The 21,256-nt window shown below is 47.0% G+C and overlaps 1 protein-coding gene across 4 annotated transcripts; it reads left to right on the top strand.

Moving 5' to 3' along the window:
• The first annotated feature begins 9,473 nt into the window (after positions 1–9,473).
• Positions 9,474–21,116, top strand: LOC307182709 (dehydrogenase/reductase SDR family member 4-like). 4 transcript variants are annotated; one of them, XM_079914158.1, is made up of 8 exons: positions 9,474–9,616; positions 10,687–10,864; positions 15,146–15,247; positions 17,572–17,642; positions 17,738–17,789; positions 18,093–18,227; positions 18,673–18,728; positions 20,592–21,116. In XM_079914158.1, exons 1-8 carry the CDS (start codon positions 9,486–9,488, stop codon positions 20,704–20,706), a joined length of 840 nt encoding a protein of 279 aa, XP_079770284.1. In that variant the 5' UTR covers positions 9,474–9,485; the 3' UTR covers positions 20,707–21,116. The 4 variants fall into 4 exon arrangements, with proteins under 4 accessions (XP_079770284.1, XP_079770286.1, XP_079770287.1 ...); XM_079914160.1 differs by having other exon boundaries at positions 18,093–18,280; XM_079914161.1 differs by lacking the exon at positions 18,093–18,227.
• Positions 21,117–21,256: the final 140 nt, after the last annotated feature.

Genomic DNA, 21,256 nt, shown 5'->3' with positions numbered 1-21,256 from the left:
ATCAACTTTGTTCATTGTGATGAAAATCAGAATCGATATAGATATCCCTAGCAAACAGTAGGTACTCCACTTGTAGCTATTATGATTAAAAAATATATCTTCAAAATACCTGGAAAAAGTAATACAAAAATGTCTGTATGTTCTTGACGTATTCAAGACATGCGTGCATAAAAACACAAGTGGTGGAGTATGGGCTGAGATACACCGGGCATCTGCACAAATGTTCACCACCTCCTGACTCCATGCCTCAGCTCTTTATTCCCTTTGACTAATGTCACTCATTGTCCAAGCTTTGTCTTAGATGTCCCTCTTTCATGAAGCTTTTCCAGACCACCCCAACTAAAAACACTCTCTCCCTCCTCTGAATTGACATGCTATTCTATTTGAAATTATTTTATAAAACTTTTTCCACTTTCCTTTTTCCTCTTTGCAGTATCTATTAAAATCCTGACATGGGAACAAATAGACAAAGCAATGGAATGAAACAGAATCCAGAAATAGGCTTAAATACATATGGGAATAATAAAAATAATCAAGGCATAGAGGGATAATGCAAACAGTGCTGAGATAACTGATTAACCCTTTAGGAAAAAAAAATTAACCTGGATCTCTACCTCATTTCCCATACAAGAGCAGATATCAGATGTGGCCCAAAGATTTTAACAGACACACACTCACACACACACACAAAACCCACATTGAATAACTATAGGAAAACATGAGTGAATTTTTTATATTTTTGGAGTAAGAAAGGCCTTTCTAAGCATGACATAAAACTCAGAAGCCATAAGAGAAAAGACAAATAAGTTTGATTCCGTAAAGATTTAAAACATCTACATGACATTAAAGACATAAACTCCAAAGTCAAACTGGGAAAAATATTTGCCACACGTGACAGTCACATGGTTAATTTCCTTTCATGAAGGGTTTATAAGAATAAATAAGAAAACAATAAAAGTGGACAAAGGACATGAACAAGTAGTTTACGAAACAAGAAATACAAATACCTGTGAACATATGAAAAAGTAATCTTAATAAAGAAATATAAATCAAAAATAGTTTTTTCGCCCAGATTGGCAAAAGTTAAAATGTTTGGTGAAACTGAGTGCTCTGAGGGTGGGATGAAATGGATACCATCACACAGAACTGCCTTCTCAGGAAGGGTGTCTGAGACTGGAATAGGGCACAGTTTGTCTGGAGGGCAATTGGCAATTTCTCTCAAAATGTCAAAGGCACATACCCTCTGCCCTATTGCTTCAACTATTTACTTGGGCCCATACAGACAAGTTATCCTACTTAAGTGAACAAAGATGCTATTGCAACATCATATTTATGGGCGATGTCAACTACAATTGCCACTCACCATGGGCACTCGCCATCTACCTCTACAAGGATTAATCATGCGCTGCTGCAGCTGCTGACTTTCAACACCCCCTGAAAAGTGTGGAGGGTGGAGAGCAGAGATGAGGCCCTCTGTGCTCTGGGAAAAACTGGCAGAACAGGTCTTCAGATCGTTAAATATTTTCAGGAGCTGATTTTATGAGCTTAATTTTTGTATCTCATCATACCTAGAAAAACACTAAAATCCTTCATGGTGACGTCTGCTCCTCATGACTAGCAGTAACCTTCACGCGACTAGCAGAAAACTTCTACAAAAAATACGTGCTTGGGGCTTCCCTGGTGGCGCAGTGGTTGAGAGTCCACCTGCCGATGCAGGGGACACGGACTCGTGCCCCGGTCCAGGAAGATCCCACATGCCACGGAGCAGCTGGGCCCGTGAGCCATGGCCGCTGAGCCTGCGCGTCCGGCGCCTGTGCTCCGCAACGGGAGAGGCCACAACAGTGAGAGGCCCGCGTACCGCAAAAAAAAAAAAAAAAGTGCTTGATTGCATGTCTTCCCCCTTCACCACAATCACATATATACTGACTTGCCCCCTACCTCCTTGGAGCAGTTTCTCAGAGCTATCTGAGGACTCTCTCCCAGTCCTCATTTTGCCCCCAATAAAACTTAGCTCGCAACTCTCACGTTGTGCAATATTTCTTAAGTCGACAGAGAAAAGGCATAAACAACTGAAGTGGGCTTCAGTGGGTAACTGATAAATGATTGTCTATCCAGATAATGAAAGAAGGAATAATGATGAAGTATGAACTGCTGGTCAAAGATCTCCAACACAGGGACTTCCCTGGTAGCGCAGTGGTTAAGAATCCCCTGCCAATACAGGGGACATGGCTTCGATCCCTGGTCCTGGAGGATCCCACATGCCACGGAGCAGCTAAGCCTGTGCAACACAACTACAGAGCCTGCGAGCCACAACTACTGAGCCCACGTGCCACAACTACTGAAGCCCACATGCCTAGAGCCCATGCTCCACAACAAAGAGAAGCCACTACAATGAGAAGCCCGTGCACCACAACGAAGATTAGCCCCCGCTCACCGCAACTAGAGAAAGCCTGCGCGCAGCAATGAAGACCCAACACAGCCAAAAAAAAAAAAATTAAATTAAAAATAATAATAATAAAAATTTAAAAAAAAATATCTCCAACACATGCCAATAAGCTACGGAACATTCATGCACTGACACACACAAATGAGTGCCCATAAAAAATGATGGACACCAAGTAAAGTCTATAGTCTAGTTAACAGCATTGCACCAATGCCAGTGTCCTGGTCTTGACATTGTACTACAGATGTTCCCACTGTAAGATGTCACCATGGGGGAAGTTGGGGGAAGGGTACATAGGGACTCTATGTATTACTTTTGAGTTTATAATTACTGTGAGACTATAATTACTTCGAAATAAAAAGTTTAAAAAAAAAAGGTGCAGAAAGTGTGTATTGTGTGATTCCTTGGTTTTTTTACAAAATATCAAAAGGTAAGAACAGTCCCTTTGTCATTAAATTCAAAATGAGTGAGAAAAGCATATGTAATTAGAAGGACAAACCTACCCACCCCCTTCACTCCTAAGGGTTTGCTTGAGACAGAAGGAGAAGAAATTCTTAAAGTACCCCTACTTCCTTTGCAGAGATTAAAAAGAATGCATGCTGCTCAAGAATTTGATCTGGCCCAACAAAGAGAGAGCCCTCAGAAGCAGATTGCTCTGTCCTTTCTTTCAGCAAGGTTTGTGGTAGGCCTTATTCATTTCATACCACAGGCCTCTTATGCTGCTCTAAAAGCAGGACAGGGTAAGTGAAACTGCTTTGCATAATAATGGCAAACGTTATCTCCAGAGAGGGCAGGCTGGCACCTCTAGGGAAATGGTTCATTTTCTTTTGTGGATTTAGACTGCCTTGTCCCTAGGAATTGTTGATGGTTCTTGGAAGGGGTGTGTGTGTGTGTGTGTGTGTGTGTGTGTGTGTGTGTGTGTGTGTGTGTGTGTGTGTGTGTGTGTGTGTGTGTGTTCAGTTGATCCAGAAATTTACAGGAAAATGAAATACTTCAGGGGTGGGGGGCGGGCAGGGAACATTTCTTCATCTCATACCAGCGGAGAGATCTCAAGGAAAGCATGTGGAGCTCCGGGACTGGCCTTGCACTATTGTGCTGGCCTGACACTGCCAAAGCTCACCCTGCAATTTTCTACTCAAGCCCCCACAGAAAAATTTAAACGGGCAGGAACTGCAGTTACAGAGGATTCTTGCTTCAGAGCGCACTGATGCTCTGATTTGGGGGGAAGGGACAGATCCTCTAGGAGAACATCCCCTGTATGTTGAGAGTGGGGGTGTACACTGGAAAGATTCTGAAGGAAAGAAACTGTGAGTCCCCAGCAAAGCAGATGCCTGGTTGTGATTGGGATAGAGTAAAGTGACAAAGTAGGCAATTAAATAGTTAATCTCACTAGGGGATTGTAAGCAGAAAAAAGTATGGGACACCCCTGTAAATTAATGATTACTCAAGACAGCAGCTTTGCTTAACCACAAAGCCAAACAGGCTTGCTTAACAACAAAACCATGCAACAGAAGCACAAGACATACCCCAAAACAATAAAACAATGGTGGCATGAGACCCACATCCTGCCCAGTGAGCTCAGTAAGTTAATGACCCTTAAGACATGTTCTCTGTACACATAAAAAGCAATAATTTATGGAAAGGTGACATTTCAAAGTGAAAGTCTCTCATTGTACTGAGACCTAAAATAATTTTTTCATAGTGCCATGATAGTCCTAACTTGACCATGTAGGGACAAGAAAACTCCCCTGCCCAACCTGGAGGAGGAGCTGATGATGGAAGCATGACGTCTACTTAAGAATGAGGAAGGGGAGGGAGACGCAAGAGGGAAGAGATATGGGAACATATGTATATGTATAACTGATTCACTTTGTTATAAAGCAGAAACTAACACACCATTGTAAAGCAATTATACCCCAATAAAGATGTTTAAAAAAAGAATGAGGAAGAAGGTGGTCTTTTCTCCCTCCCCACTTTTCCTTTGATTTTAAAACTGTACCCCACTAAGTTCTCGGGCAGCACCTCTTGCCCACCCACTTGTAAACCTCACAAGCGTCTATTCTAATAAATCACTTCTTATCTATCACTTTCCCTCTGGCTTCTTTCTGCGTTGAGACATAAAGGACTGGAACACCTTGGAGGCCCCCCAGCACGGCACCTATCGGTTTCAGATGGAATTAGGAGACCAAAGTGTTTAGTCGGAGCGAAACAAGAGGGAGGGGGACAGAACACAACCTTTGAAAGAATGACATAGCCCAAGGGCATGACATAACCTGATTAGAACCAAGTGGGCCCAAGATGGCAGACAAGTCAACTTCCACTAGACCTTGAGCCTCAGTATACGCTCACTGTAACACATCAGCAAGCTAAATGACACACCCACAGGCGCCATGACAGTTCCAGACTGTCCATAACGATTAAAAAGTGGGCGGTGGCCCAATTCCTGGAAATCCCCGCCCCTTCCCCAAAGAGCTGGAATACTCCTCCCACTCATTAGCCTATGAAATTACCCACCCCTATAAAAACTGACAACCCCATACCTGGTGCCTTTCTCACCTTCTGAGATGGCCCACACTCTGTCTGTGGAGTGTGTTTCTCTCTAAATAAATCCACTTCTTACCTGTCACTTTGTCTCTCACTGAATTCTTTCTGCGATGAGACATCAAGAACCTGAGCTTCATTAAGTCCTGAAACCAGGTGTGTGATGTCAGTTGGAAGACCGTGGGTTTTGGCCGGGTTTGAGTCCCTGCCACGTGGGTTCAAGTCCCAATCTGAGGTGCATGGTTTCAGGAGTAACATCTGTGAAAGGAAAAGGGAGGAAGCAGGATTGAGAAGGAGGATCCGTGAGACCCTGAGATGCAGATCTGACCAACGCCAGCCCAATAGGAAGCTCCAAAGCAAAGATGGCCCCTTAGAGGAGCCCCATGTTAGGCAGAAGTGGTGAGGTTCTTGTACCACCATCCTGCTCAGTCACTGGCTGGGGCCACCCTTGGAAGGAGTTAACTGCCAGCTGGCAGCTGACAGCTAATCAGACTCCCAGCAGCCAGAGTGAGTCCTTTCTAGAAGGAGTGAGAGGACTGCGCACCGGAAAAAAAAGAATATATATATATATATATATATCCATCCAAGGTTGTTCATTGTAGCGTTGTTTGAAATGGCAAAACACTGGAAGCTACTTAAACGTTCTTCGGTGGGAGACTGGCTAAATAAATTATGGAATATCCACACAATGGAATACTGTACAGCTATTTTTAAAAGGGAGAGAGAGAATAAAGGTGATCTATTGTGTACGACTCAGAACACTCTCCAAGAATGTATTTTAAGAAATGAAAGAGAGAAGTGGGGAAAAGGAAGAAAGAAAAGAAACAAGCAATTTGAAGGACATTATGTATAGTGTCATTCCATTCATGGGAAACATTTTAAACGGAAAATATGTATGTAAATGCATAGGAAACTTCTGGAAGGATGATACACAAGACCAAGAGCTATATGGGGAGCAGGTAAAGGAAGCATAGGGAAGAGTTACTTTTTTACTTTTCACTCTATAACCTTGTGTCTCTTTTAAAAATTGTGAACATGTGTTATTTTTGTAATTTAAAAAATGATTAAAACAAAAATGAATTGAGGCAGAAAGTAAAATTCCAATTAAGAGAAAATTAATTTCCAAGAAAACTGTCATTCTCTAACAACGTCAGAAAAATTAAAAGTAGCTATTCAACACTGACAGCAGGTCAGGCTGTCATAACTCACTTTGATTTCACATATAGAAATAAAACTGCCTACCTCACTGGATTAGACACATTCAATAAAATTTATAAAAATCACCCAACAGTTGTCGGCACTTAGTAAGTATTCAATAAAAGTCGTTGTTATCACACAGCCCTCCTACACCACCCAAGCCTGACTTGTGTCAATATTGCATGAGTCAATGACTAATGTGGAATGGCTGTTGCAAGATGCAAGACTTAAATTCCAACCCAGGTGAATTTCCTTCCAGACTGCAGTCAGCTGATAAATGGAATATTTATAAATGGAATGGAATATTTATATATGGAATATTTCCTGCCATATCAGTAAACAGAGGATGTCACAGTCATCAACGATTGTAACCCTCCAACAGGAGCCGGTGAGCCCTGAGGAAACTCAGGGCTGAAAAGAATACCATCTAGCAGCCAACAGACCGCAGCCACTCCCTATGCTGAGACCTGAGGAAACTCAAGATATGAAAACACAGGATACCGGCCCCAGATAGCTGAGGTGCATATCAAAGGAATGATTTCAGTGAGCCCAGACTCTTGCATCTTCCCATACATAGAAAAGCGCTAAATTACTTAACTTGAGATATCTGGTTTTCTTTAATTAACAATAATCCTTTGACATTCCCGACTACCTGCCTTTTGTTGCAGAACTCCTATATATCCTGGCTCCTCCACTCGCCTCCTTGGAGCAGTTTCTCAGAGCTATCTGAAACTCTGTCTCCTGGGCTGCAGTCCTCATTTTGCCCCAAATAAAACTTAACTCGCAACTCTCATGTTGTGCATTTTTTTTTAAGTCAACACAGCCCTTGCAGAAGATGGGAGTGTAGTCCTCAATCATGGAGGCATTTCCTCAAGATCTGCAGATGGTACCACCTCCATACAAGAACAATCCCATTACCTATTAAAATCCCCATTTCAAAGAGACTCCTACACACATATGTATTTCCCCCAAAGATTTCCTACCCTCATCTCCAACAAACCAGCTTGATGTGTAGTCGGAGCTGGAGACTCCCACTCTTCTTGCCTTCCCTCTACCCTTTTCTGTTCACAGATCCCCTCCCTCATGTCCCCTGTGTTCTCCCAAAAGAAATGGTGCTGGAGGCCAAATATCAACCCCGCCCAGACAGGGAGGGGCCATGTGATGTTCACGAGCTCACAGGCCAGAATTCTATTTTCCCCAAACCCTTTGCTCTTTGGGGTGTGGCCTCCCTCAGCCTCCCACTGCCAACCTCAAACCCTGGATCTGGCTGCCCACCTCTGGACAGGAGGTGAAGAGAGATCAAATACGTCCTGCAGGCCTGTCCCTTTGAACTAAAACCCTGAGAGGCTCTGCTCCAGGCCGCCTACATCCCCTCCCCCAGCCCCACAGGCAGGTGCAGAGCACTGGGAAGGGTTCCCACAGTGCATTAGCTCTGAACAGGTCAGGAAGAAGAGGAGTGTCATGCTATCCAGCCTCTGTTGTCAATAATTCATGAGGTTCAGACTGAGGGGCACCAGTCAGAGAGTCAGTTTTCCCCAGACATGGGGAAAATTAGACTCAAGCTCTCTTATCTCATCAGGATGAGCTGAGTACCACAGCTGTAACATCTAGTTTGAGGAATAAACTATAGATCCAGTGCATGCTTGTTATATCATTCGCTGCTCATACACCCCCTTTTGAATGCTGAAATCCTTTTCGGCTGCTCAGTTGACTTACACGTATACTAAACAAATCTTTAGCAAGTATGAATTTCATTAAGCAGCGATCCCCAGAACTGAATTTCACAAACCAGGATTCTCTCTCCTCTAATTGTAGGGACTGACATCGGGTTGTGAGACTGGTGATTTCACCAACTAACAACACTTTTCTCAACCTACCCATCTGCTTTCATCATCTTCTCTTAACAAAAAGACTAACACCAAAAAAATTAAAAAGGCGCAAAAGCATATCCCAAAATAAAGGACTACCTGTTAAGTTAAATAAGCTTAGATTTATGAAACGCTATATTGTCCTTTTCTCTTTTTGCCTTGAACTAGTGAAAACTTTGCCATGGATCTGCACAACTTCTCAGGCTGGCATTTGGAGGCCACTGGGTTAAACCAATTCCGATGCTGACACTGGGTCTGTCGGGGCCTTTCTACAGTGTATCGTAAGCCATACAGATTTATTAGTTCTCCCAGAAACCCAGGAGGGAGATCATTCCAGCCCACTTGGCAGAAGCGGAGACTGAAGTCTCGGACACAGAATTTATAGCTGGAGAGGACCTTATCCATTATCTACTCCAGCACCCTCAGTTTACAAACGAAGAGCCTGGCCTGTGGCGCACATAATAATTACTTTATGGTGGCAATAATTACTTATGTGTTTAGTAGTTTACAGTTTATAAAGTGCTTTTACATTCAACAAATATTTATTGAACTAGAATGGAGGCTAAGACCTGGGGACATAGTGATTATGGAGAACTTGAGTGCTCCTGAGTTCTCCGAATTTCCACCACTTGTTGGGGGACTCTCTAGCCTCCTTGCTACCACTGAGGCCTGAAAATGGAGAAGTCCTCTTGCAGTGGAGGGTATAAGAGATCCTGTCCTGTCAGGATCTTTAATTCTGCACCTGGTTACCACTGGTGATCAGAATCTGCCCTCCAGGCCTGTGGGGATGGAGGAGAACTTGAGCCAGAGTGAAGGGCAGGGCAGGCCTACCCAGCTGCTCCCCTCTTCGTGTCTCTCCCAGGCTCCTGCAGCCTCACCTGAGACCCGCACGTGGTGGGCTCCATGGGGGCTACGGGTCTCACCCCCATGGGCAATCTCAAAATATTTGCCCTCCTGTGGGCTGTCACAAATGTGGACCCAGACTTTCTTGGAAAACAAAGTCCATCTTGAGGTTCTGGGAAGGAAAAGCAACCAACTCAAAGTCCCCTCTCCCCCAAGAAAAGACGTGGGCAAGCAGATGTGGAAGGAGGGGCGGGAGGACAGGGAAGTCTAACGGACTCCCGGAGGCGGGAGCAGCCCTACAGGGAACCGGAACCGACGGAACCGTCCCACACCGGCCGGCCGGGCCGAGCAGGGGACTGAGGGGCGCCGCGGCCACAGCCGGCTCCCTGCGCCAAGGGCCCGCGCGAAGCGGGACGAGCTGTCCCGCTCTAGAACTGGTGGGGAGCTGGGAGCGGGGAGGGGATCTGCCCGCTTCCGAGCGGGCAGCCGGGCGGGAAGGTGGCTCGCCCCTCGCCCTGCCCCTCACCCCGCCCCTCGCCCCGCCCCCCTGTCACTTCCCCTAGGCGGCGCAGAACCCTGAACCGGCCGCCTCTATGCAAAAGGCAGGGCTACTGTTGCGTCCCTGTGCGCGGACGTGGAAGTCCGTGCGGATGGCCAGCTCCGCGGTGGCGCGCCGGAACCCGCTTGAGAATAAGGTGGCCCTAGTAACGGCCTCCACTGACGGGTGAGTGCCCGAGCCCGAGTCTCGGAGGCCCCCGCTGTCTGCAAACAGGTACTAACCCCTTGTCCTTGGCCTCCCGTGCCCCATCTTCAGGCGTCACGTGTGGCCAGAGTCGGGCCGGGAAGAAAGGAACTACGTGGTTGGCCTGCAGTCCCCTCGGAATCGCCTCCCCCCTAACCTTGCAATTGCCGGCCCTCTTGTCACTGCTGCCTCTGGCTCGACTGTTCCACCTGGGTGCTGCCCGCCCCCGTCAATCCCACCTCCCAGGGTTCTGGGCTGCCCGGGTCAACTAGCCCCACCTAGAGTCTGGGAAGACCAGACGCCGGAAATCCAAGACAGTCCAGATTCCAAAAATCCTATCCACTGCCGGCACCGACGGTGGAAATGTTCCAGACACCCCATTTTGGCACCCCACTAGTCTCATAGAACTGCGCCCCTGACCTAGAGGGGACACAAAAGCCCTGTGTCCACATTCTTGTTTAGTTCAGTACATTTTGGCCTCTCTTGCCCAGCCCGTGTCTCACCAACCACTGTTGTCTACCCTGTTTCTCACTCCCACAGAGCCCTGCTAGATGCCAGCTCTTCACAAATCTTAAATGCAAGTGAATGGGAAATGCTAATGGCTAAATGCAAAATGTGTAACCCTTTCTCCCAGGGGAGTATGTAAAAAATTTACGTTTGTAACCAGAGACCCCCAGTTTCACATGTACCTGAGACCCTCCAGTCACGGAAATAGCTGCTGCTTGTTATACCCCTAGCTCATCTCTCTCTCCTCAGTCCCTACAGGGTATGGGGACTGTGACCCGTGGTGGCACCTGTGGAAGGTGATATCACTTCCTGGGAACCTAGACTGAAGGCCAAAACCATAAGAAAAATAAGTAAACCAGTGCCAAAAATATGCTAAGCATGTCCATCTGTATGGTAATGGCTGTGTCATTAACCCTATGTAACACATGGGGGTCCTACAGAGAGAAAGCTGGAATTCAAAGCCCAGGCAGTCTGATTCAGGAGCCCACGCTCTCACGCTCTTTTCCTGTACCAACTTAAAAGTCCTTATCTCTCTCTGCCCACAGGATCGGTTTCGCCATCGCCCGGCGTCTGGCCCAGGATGGGGCCCACGTGGTGGTCAGCAGCCGGAAGCAGAAGAACGTGGATCGGGCAGTGGCAATGCTGCACGGGGAGGGGCTGAGTGTGACGGGCACCGTGTGCCATGTGGGGAAGGGCGAAGACCGAGAGCGGCTGGTAGCCACGGTGAGCAGCAAGGATATGGGCGCAGAGCCAGGAGGTAGCAGAAGGGAGCCAGCCTGAGCAGGCTTTCCTGGACAACACGGGTGTAATCCAAGCCAGCACTGTTAACTAAAACACACCAGTGCGATCTGCATACCCACTCCAGTCCACCAGCACATTTTTATTGTGCCTTTCTGTCCTGCCTCCGAGAATCATCCCATCTCAGTCAGAGAATCAAAAAAACACGCTACTGTTTCAACCCTGCATTGTACCTTGGGGCACCCCCCAAAAAAAAAACAGCTGGTCCTGGCTTTCCAATCTAATTGGGCAGATAAAAAGGGTAAATACAATTGCAAAATAGGTATTCCCACTCTGAGCTAATAAACAATCAATCCCTGTTTTTCAGCTTATAAAGTCGAGTTTCCGGGAACCTACAGGAGGCAGCCCATCAGGTTTCAACCACCTACTGTGTGCCATGCACTTTGTTTTGAGCCTTTTGCAGGTTCTCTCCAAACAACAACCCAAGCAAGGCCAGGATTAGTCTCCCTGTTTAAAGACTGGTTCAGAAAGCTGGATCAACATCACAAGGTCCCACAGTTAGTAAGAGAAGAGCTGTGAGCCAACCCAGAATTGCCAAGCTACCTACAGACTACCAGGCATTTCCCCATCAGGTCAGGCGTTAGGTGCCCACTTGGACTTTAGCCTCAGAGACAGTGTCTAAGCCAGTGTCAGAGCTGGTGCTTGGCACCAGTCTTCCAGCTGCGCAAGAAAATATGAACATTTTGCAAAGGAGGCTGCTCTTCCCTAGGCTCAGGGCACACCCTTTACTTCTTGGAGTAAAAGGGAGAATCTGCCCGAGAATGGAAAGCAAAGGATATTGTGCTAACAGAATGAAAGATGGTGAAATAATTTGGGTAATCTTAGACAAGGAGGACATGAAATGATGTTAGGTGGTGGTGTAGTAGACAGCATAAGGTTATTCCATTTGTCAGGAGTCATTTGGCAAATGCTCAGATGTGCACTGGAGAGAGCCAACTGGGGGTCCAAGAAAGCCACCTTGCCTGGCATAGGCAGCTGGACAGAGCCTGAGATTGAGACCTTGATCCTCAGGGTGAGGGAGCCACCTGGGATCCTGGGCCAACTAGGGACTAGCTGTATGAAATGTATGTGGCCACTTAGTGTCAAAATCCTGCTGGGAAAATGACCTCTGGACCCTCACCAGGTCCACTTTACCCATCCTGCAGCTCTGGCCCAGAAGCGGGGTTTGAACTAGACCTTGAAGAGTGCGTGGGGCTGGGCAGATGGCATAGGGCCAGGATTCCAGATGACCCTGCAAAATGAGCAGACAGCCAAGCAGGGACGGAAGGGGAGAGGGGAGCATTGTGAACCCACAGCAGAGAGAGAGCACAGGCTTGAGAGGGCTGGTAGGAAATGGGCCGGGTGGGAAGGATGGGGGACAGGGGCCTCTGTGGCCTCCCAAAGGAATTTAGACATTCTTGGAGGAAATAAGAAGCCATGTGAGGTTTTGAGCAAGGTGAAAATGGTTATTAAAGGACAATAATCTGGCACTAGGAGGAAGGATATATTGGAGAAAAGAAGACTCTGAGCCAAGGACATCAGGGAGGAAGCTGATGCTGTCACTTAGGTAAGAGCAGTGGCAGTAGGACCAGAACAGATGCGCCCAAGAGACGTTTAGTGGGAACCAACCAAGATTTTTTTTTTTTCCTGGCCGGTGTCAAGAAATAGGAAATAGGAGGGATGAATCAAAATTGACTCTCAAGTAGTTTGAATGGCCAGTGTCGAGTGGAGAATGATAAGATACTTGTTAGCAGTTTGAGATGCGTCCTGCCTATTGCCAGCCACTACCTGTGATGAGGGAATCTGCTGCCCTGAGGATGGTTACTCCCCAGTGGCCTCCTAATCTGCACCTCAAAGCTTCTCAAAGGTGTCATGAGCCGAAACCAGATTAGCTGCTTTTCCACTTGATTCTACTTTTAAAAAAAAAATAGAACTGGGCTTCTCTGGTGGAACAGTGGTTGGGAATTCGCCTGCCAGTGCAGGGGACACGGGTTCAATCCCTGGTCCGGGAAGATCCCACATGCCGCGTGCAACTAAGCTGGGGCTCCACAACTACTGAGCCTGCGCTCTAGAGCCCGCGTGCCACAATTACTGAGCCCGCAGGCCACAATTACTGAGCCCGCACGCCCAGAGGCTGTGCTCTGCAGCAAGAGAAGCCACCATAATGAGACGCCCGTGCACCACAAGGAAGACGCAACAAAGCCAAAAATAAATAAATAAAAGAAATACATTTATTAAAAAAATAAAAAATGGACCTGTCAGAACACAGAGTAGCAATCACACAATTTAGAGCAAGCCTTAGAAGACACCTGGGTGGTCATAGTAGCTTTGCCATTGATTTTCCAGTGTTCTCTGTCTGTTCAGGCAAAAGCCAGCCTTCCCTCCTCTCTATGCTGATAGGCCTAGAAAAAGAAGGGGACAAGATACACAGCAGAAGTGGGAAAGCGCTCCAGGCGGCTCTGCTGCAATCCACTATCTCCCCACCCCCAAACACACCCGCACACGGCCCAGCACACATCACTTTCTAATGCATACCGTGTTTTCCTCATCATGAAACTTACACAGAGCCAAGGCAGGTGACTGGGATTTTGTGCTGGGACATCAAAATTTAGAGAGTGCCAAGAGACTATTGATACAGGTTTGCAAAGATTATGTGATTTTAAAATTTGTTCAATTTACATGTTGACAGCCCAGGCATCCCCTCAGCAGTGTGGAAGCAACTGAGCTTCTCACCTAGTTAGCAAGAATAATTAGTTAAAACAGGAGCTAGCAGATTGTTAATAACACACCTCTGTGTGCCAAATCCGGAAGCACAAAGTTGGTGGAGGGCCCATTTAGTGCCGCTTGCCCAAGGCATCAAAATTCCCAATTCTGGGCCAATGCGAAGTCTGGTTGCAGCGTGGCATCATGTTGGCAGATTGTTTGGCTACTCGTTACTCCAGCACGTGTCTTCACCACATACTTACAATTTATTAAGGAGGTGAGATGTTGCCTCTCTTAGTTTTCCCAGTTTAAATCTCAGTTTCTGCCTTGAATCTTCCATGCCTCCAGGCCAAAAAAATAAAAGCAAGGGGTGGGGGGAAGGGAGGAATGGCTTCATAACCGAGTGTGAAACTGCTTTAAGCCCAGGCCGGCATCCTCTCCATCCTGGCTCTCCTGGGTAGCCAGTTTCATAGTGACCCCGACTCACTTTTGAAGGACTCTTATGAATTAGCTCTGGGTTAGAGTGTAAGTTCTGCCACCACTAACTAGCCTTGTGCCCTGAGCAAATCACTTCACCTTTCCCAGAGACTGAATGAGCAGGCCTCCTCTTCTTAGCTGGCCCTGATATGTCATTACTGAGCTATATGACCTTGAGAAATTAACTTCCCTGGACCTCAGTTTCATCACCTTCACCATGAGGACATTGGGCTAGGTGATCTCAAAGGCCCGAGTGGCAACTTTCTATAGGTCTAATTTTTTTTTTTTTTGGCTGCGTTCATTCTTCGTGACTGCACGGGCTTTCTCTAGTTGTGGCGAGCGGGGGCTACTCTTCGTTGTGGTGCATGAGCTTCTCATTGCGGTGGCTTCTCCTGTTGCAGAGCACGGGCTCTAGGCACGTGGGCTTCAGTAGTTGTGGCACACGGGCTCAGTAGTTGTGGCTCGCGGGCTCTAGAGCGCAGGCTCAGTAGTTGTGGCGCACGGGCTTAGTTGCTCCGCGGCATGTGGGATCCTCCCAGACCAGGGCTCAAACCCATGTTCCCTGCATTGGCAGGCGGATTCTTAACTACTGCGCCACCAGGGAAGTCCCTATAGGTCTATTTAAACTTGTTTCTCCGTTCAGGTACGTGTAGACAGGCTGAGTTTGAGATAATGGTAACTCATTCAAGGAGAACTGGACAGTAAGCACTGGGAGAAATGGGGCTGGGAAAAAAGAGGAAGGGTCTAGAAATGGACTTTGAGGTGAGAGCTGAGGCCATGAGAATAAAGGAGCTCCCAAAGGGAAAGTCTAAAGAAAAAAGGGTCAGTGACAGCCTCAGAAGTGGGGGCAGGAAGAAAAGACTGCCAAAGAAATGAGACGACCTTAAATGTTTTAGCAGCAGAGCTTGGGGTGTTTTGGAGAGAAAATGTTTTAAGGAAAAGAGGTCATTTTGACAACGGTTCCTAAGAAGGAATTCTTTATCAACACTGATAAATGCACTTCCCTTACTGTCCTGCAGCCCTAACTCAGACCTTACTCCTCTCTAGGCTGTGAACCTTCACGGGGGCGTAGACATCCTGGTCTCCAATGCTGCCGTCATGCCTTTCTTTGGAAACTTAATGGATGTCACCGAGGAGGTATGGGACAAGGTGAGACGTCATGCCTTTCTTTGGAAACTTAATGGATGTCACCGAGGAGGTATGGGACAAGGTGAGACGGGATGAGAGCAGCAGGGGGTGGGCCTCAGAAGACACACACTCAGTCTGCTTTTAGAATGTATTTGTCAAGTGCAGTGTAAATGTGAGGGATCCTTGCAATTGGCCACACGCCTGCAGTGCACCTGGTAAAGGGCGAATGGCGGGGTGGGGGGCTTCCTCTGTCCCTGCCCTTCTCTTTCATTTCTGCTTCTCCCCAGTTTTGTCTTCATTTGCTCCTTGCTAACAACCCGTCTTCTGCCTCCCTCCCCCATCTCCCCCACCCCCGACCCCGTGGGCTTATCCAGGCTCTTCTTCCTGGTTTATTTCCAGCAGACAGGGCAGCTAATATGCCAATAACTAGTACGCTCAGACTTACCCGCCACCCCTCCCCTTTTCAGCTGCCAAAACAGAATGATTTTTCATTAGTTGGAAAACTTTAATAGCTGCTAGTTAAGTGAAATATCAATGCTCGTGAAATTAACTAAGTTGCTGCTTTATAACATACAGCCTTTTAAAAAGACCTGCGCTTTTTCCTTTTTAACTCCAATGTCTAGAACATCTGAGATCCAGATGTCTAAATTCAAGAACGAGAATATTAGTTTTCATGTGAATGTGTACAATTACATTATATTTATAATATATTTCACACACCTACATTCTTTAATTATAAAGCCTTAATTAAAATATTTGTCTTTCTTCACTGAGGTTAATAGTCCCACCTGATTTGAAAATGCTAAATTTTTCATGATCTCCCATGGTTTTGCTTTTTACCCTGACGTCATCCATAATTTCTCAACACTGAAGTTTAAGGATACCAAACTATTCTCGTTTATCAGTGTTTCACAGGCATAGAGACCAAAGTGCCAAAATGCTCTTCAGTGAATCAGTTCCTGATTGATATTCTTCAAAGTAGAGAAACATCTTTCATGAGCAGTCTGAACAGAGACCACATGAAAATCAGTTATAAAACTAGTAATTTTTCTTTTTAGTTGGCTTTTTTTTGAATTTTATTTTATTTTTTTATACAGCAGGTTCTTATTAGTCATCCATTTTATACACATCAGTGTATACATGTCAATCCCAATCTCCCAATTCATCACACCACCGCCACCACCCCCCGCCACTTTCCCCCCTTGATGTCCATACGTTTGTTCTCTACATCTGTGTCTCTATTTCTGCCCTGCAAACCGGTTTAGTTGGCTTTTTTTTTAATATCACAGTATATCAAATCTAAATGCAATGGTTGATCCTTGATTGAACCCTGGACTTTAAAAAAAATAAGGACATTTGGGGGACAATTGGGGAAGTTTTATTATAGACAGTATATTAGGTAAAATCATGATTATCAATGTTAAATTTCTAGGGTGTGATAATGGATGGTGGTGTGGAAGAACATCCTTAGTCTTTGGAAATAACGCTAAAGTCTTTAGGGCTAGAGCATTAGCATGTCTGCAACTTACCTTCCAAGGGGAAGGAAAAAACTGCATAGGTACATAGCTAGGGCAAATGGTACAAAATGTGAACCGTTGGTAAATGTAGGTAAAGGATATCTGGATATTCATTGTCCTTCTATTTCAACTTTTCTGTAAGAGTGAACATTTTCTAAGTAAGAAGTTGCATGGGGGGTATGAGAGGGGACTATCCCAGCAGTGCCTGGAACAATGTAAACAAGGGTCATGCATTTGTTTTCAATTACACATGTGGGGTTTTGATTGTAGACTATGTTCCAGCTCCCCCAGAAGTGCCTCCTCACGATCCCACTTGCCAATACATGTCCAGCCAGACAATCCATCCTGGAGGGCCAAGAGCATCTCACTCCCTAAGCTCAGAAGCCAGAAAAGTGCTGGAACGGCCCCAAGTGCCTGAGGTCCAGCCACATTTCCCCTGAGAAACACGGCGCACTCCGGGGCAGGTCCAGGAAGCCGTCCAATTCCAGGCTCTCCCTAGTTGGAAGACACACCGAAAATCCAGCTCACGTCCAAGGCAGCCCTGAGAGTTCAGCCCCATTCTGGGTCAAACCATACTTAGGAAACAAGCTGAACCGGGCTCCATTCTTCCGCACCCGAACCTAATGTGTCATCCTCTAACTGAATAAACCGGGGAAAGCCACCTCTCCCTGGGCCTCGGTTTCTTCACTTGTAAGGCCAAGTAGATCACCCCTAGGATCTCTGCCAGCCCTAACAAACAGATCCTGGGAACCGCACTCTCACTCCCCATTGCCCTGCCTTGTGCCGCCCTCTTCCCTCATGCCTCTCCCCCTCTTCTCTCTATTGCAGATTCTGGACATTAATGTGAAGGCCACAGCCCTGATCACAAAGGCAGTGGTGCCAGAGATGGAGAAACGAGGGTACAGAGAGCAAGAGGGAGCCTGTGTTCGATGGGCCCCATGAAGGCTGAGGGGAGGGTGTCCATGGGAAGAGGGTCATTCTGTTCTTTTTCCAGAGGCGGCTCAGTGGTGATCGTGGCGTCCGTAGGAGCCTACAGACCATTTCCTGTAAGCACCTCCTTTTCTGCTACTTTTATCCCTTCCTCCATCTTGTACCTTCTACCCTTCCAGTCACCCTAAGACATTTGTGTCCCCTTTTGGAATCACATCACCAAGTACCTTCCAACAAAATAGAGGCCTTGCCTCCACAAACACTAACCAAGGGGAGGTTTAATCACAAGACAGTTTTCTAACTGGGACCCTCCATTACAAGAGATACCCTATTATCTGTTTACAACCCTTTATATCTTATGTTAAGAACCAAGAATGAACTGGAATTGAAGAGAATACCCCATTCTCTCCTTTCCCCAGGGCCTGGGCCCTTACAATGTTAGTAAAACAGCCTTGCTGGGCCTCACCAAGAACCTGGCCGTAGAGCTGGCCCAAAGCAACATTAGGGTGAACTGCCTGGCACCTGGACTCATCAAGACTAGCTTCAGCCGTATGGTGAGGAAGGGGAGTCCTGCATCCCACTGGGACCCTAAAAGGCATCTTCTCAGGTAGAAAAGCCCAGCTCCTTGGTCCTGAGCTCCCAACCACTTCTACCCCCCATCTCTGCGCTTTTCCGTATCCCCACTCCATACCAGCCATGTGTCCAGACCAGACCCCCACATGATCCTTTCCTGAGGTGCACAGTGAGACTGAGGAATTCAGATACCACTCAGGCCATTTCATATCTCCTTAAGTAGGTGAGACCTGGGGCGACCCAGGAAAATGCCTCACTAGAACTTGAAGAGAATGGAGCAGAAGAGGGAAGAGGGTAGAGACTGGGAGCTGGGAAGGTCTAGGAAGTGAAGGGGGTGCCTCTCCATTGCCCTTTCAATTGATGTGAGAGCAGGCAGTTTCTCCCCTCGCCGTCCCTCACAGGAAGAGATTTCCCTTTTTCCTGCAGTTGTGGGATGACCAGGAAACACTGGAGAGCCTAAAAGCAACCATGCAGATCAAAAGGTAAGGCTGGGGGCTTCCCTGGTGGCACAGTGGTTGAGAATCCGCCTGCCAATGCAGGGGACTCGGGTTCGAGCCCTGGTCCAGGAAGATCCCACATGCTGCGGAGCAACTAAGCCAGTGCGCCACGACTACTGAGCCTGTACTCTAGAGCCCGCAAGCCACAACTACTGAGCCTGCATGCCACAACTACTGAAACCCACGCACCTAGAGCCTGTGCTCCACAACAAGAGAAGCCACTGCAATGAGAAGCCTGCGCACTGCAACAAAGAGTAGCCCCCGCTTGCTGCAAGGAGAGAAAGCCCGTGCACAGCAACAAAGACCCAACACAGCCAAAAATAAATTAATTAAATTAATTAATTAAAAAAAAAAAAGGTAAGGCTGTCACAGGGGAGGGCAAGGAGGGATAAAGATGGTCCCTCACAGCCCACGGCTTGCCGACTCTCGGTCCTGCAGACAACACAGGCATGCTTTCCTCTGCTTCAAACACACAGATTTCACAAGTTCTTGAACACAGCATCACTACAGTGGCGTGTGCAAGGAGTCTGCTTCCACTGCAAAAACGAAACACAGAGGCATCCAGGTTTAGCAGAGCAGAGCCCTGGGGGAGGCGCTGACCCCTCTCTCCACCTGGGTGTTTGCCTCCACCTCTGGGCATCCCTAAGGATGAGGGACCAAAACCAAAACCAAAACATGCTTTTGTTAGTTCCCCTTGAATAAAAAGTCATGTGTCCAAAGCTCAGGTTAACGATCCTACAATCCAAATAAAAGGAATGAAGAGCTTTACCAAGTCCCCAAACTCCCCTTGCCTAAGAAAGCTAGCCTCTTCCCCAAAGGGTTGGCCGAACTGTTCAGGTACCTTCATCTGGCTCTCTTTCCTCTAAGTTCCCTGCCTCTCTCCAGCTTCTGGCTTCTGGGAACTCTCTTGTCTTTAGCTCCTCCGCCTTGTCTCCTCAAGGACACACATCAGCAATGCCTGCTTGAGGGGGGAGACACCCGCAAGTGCTCCCAAAGCCATTCTGAGGTCAGGCATGAGCTGCTGGCCTAGTTCACAACTCATTAATAAGTCAGGGTATTGTCACCCTTGAGCCGCAGTGAATGATCCGGCCCCATGCTTCTCAGTGTTGGATGCACGTTAGCTGGGGTGCTTGTGAAACCACAGATGCTCAGACCCCACTCCCAGAGATTCTTTTTCAATTGGTCCGAGGTAGAACCTAGGCATCTTTGGCGGGGGTGGGGGTGGGGAGAGTTAAGCCTCTCGGACGACTACAGTGTGCAGCTAGGATGGAGAACCACTAATCCAGGCCTTCTAGGTTTGAGGTACCCACTCTACCCACCTCTAGAGCATTCTATAGCAGTTAGGTTGAAGTGTTCCCTAACAATGCGATCACTGATACAAACACTGAGAATTAGCACAGTCTCACAAAATGACTTTAAGGGACAAAAATAGATTCCTGAAAAAGGTGTCTGTGAATTGAAGCTGTACAAATGGAATCGTTTTAAACAAATCATTTACCGTCTCACAGACTCCCTGACATTCGAATAGTATGCACACATGTGAAACAAATTCTCTGAAGAGTGAAATAGCTGCTCACCAGGTTATCTATATAACTTTGGATTTTGATGTCCTGAGTTCTCTAAAAAACAAAGTATATATTATATGAATATAATGTGCAGTGGTTTTTGCAGAGTACAGTATTAATGCTTATACTGAACTATAACAGCTTATATTCATGGTAACCCTATTACTGCCCCTACCCTATGGGCAGTACACTGGTCCTGAAAAATCACCTGATACTTCTTGATTAAGCAAATTTCATTCCCAGGTTGATTTTTACTCCCTTCTTTTTTTCCCCTCCTCCCCAGGATAGGCAAGCCAGAGGACTGTGCGGGCATCGTATCTTTCCTTTGCTCCGAAGACGCCAGCTATATCACTGGGGAGACAGTGGTGGTGGCTGGAGGGATGCCATCCCGCCTCTGAGGACCTGGAGAACATCCACCAGCACAGAGATTGGGCTCCATCTCCTGGGTCCTGTTCCAGCATCCATCTACTGGCCTTTCCCACCTCTGCCTAGCGTACTGCTCACCTTACACCCTAACCACCCCCCCCCATATCAATTCTGCCCTGTGAAAAGCTCCAGCATTCTCTGGGGTCAAGGTGTGGTTATGAGGATTCTCACTGTTGCTGTGGCCTTGGATAAAGACTTCCCTTGAGAGCACAGGGCAGGCCTGCTGACAGGGCTTAGTCTACGGCGGCAAAGACTAATATTTTTTTTCTGGGCATCAGAGGAATTTGAGGGAGATGGGAGAGAAGGAACCTGGAGTGGAAGGAACAGGGTTGGAAATTAACAACTCGCAAATGAGGTCCAAATAAAATACAGATCATCACGATGCTTTGAATCAGTGTGTTCGTTTTTCAGTGTAGGGTGCATAGGTGTGGTAGCCGAGCAAAGAGCATAAATGTGAGTGGACTGGATTCCCCTAAGATCCCCCCAGATACTGAGTCTGGATCCTCCTACCCCTCCTCCCTG

Source organism: Stenella coeruleoalba (assembly GCF_951394435.1).
Source record: "Stenella coeruleoalba genome assembly, chromosome: 2".
NCBI classification, from domain to species: Eukaryota; Metazoa; Chordata; class Mammalia; order Artiodactyla; family Delphinidae; genus Stenella; species Stenella coeruleoalba.
This window is presented reverse-complemented; position numbering and strand designations above follow the sequence as displayed.

Bases quoted from the DNA above. Each gene is read 5' to 3' on its own strand.
- LOC307182709 (XM_079914158.1), top strand. From the start codon at position 9,486: ATGCAAAAGGCAGGGCTACTGTTGCGTCCCTGTGCGCGGACGTGGAAG. The intron at 10,865-15,145 runs GTGAGCAGCAAG...ACTCCTCTCTAG, and splicing joins GAGAGCGGCTGGTAGCCACG to GCTGTGAACCTTCACGGGGG. The intron at 17,790-18,092 runs GTAAGCACCTCC...TCCTTTCCCCAG, and splicing joins GAGCCTACAGACCATTTCCT to GGCCTGGGCCCTTACAATGT.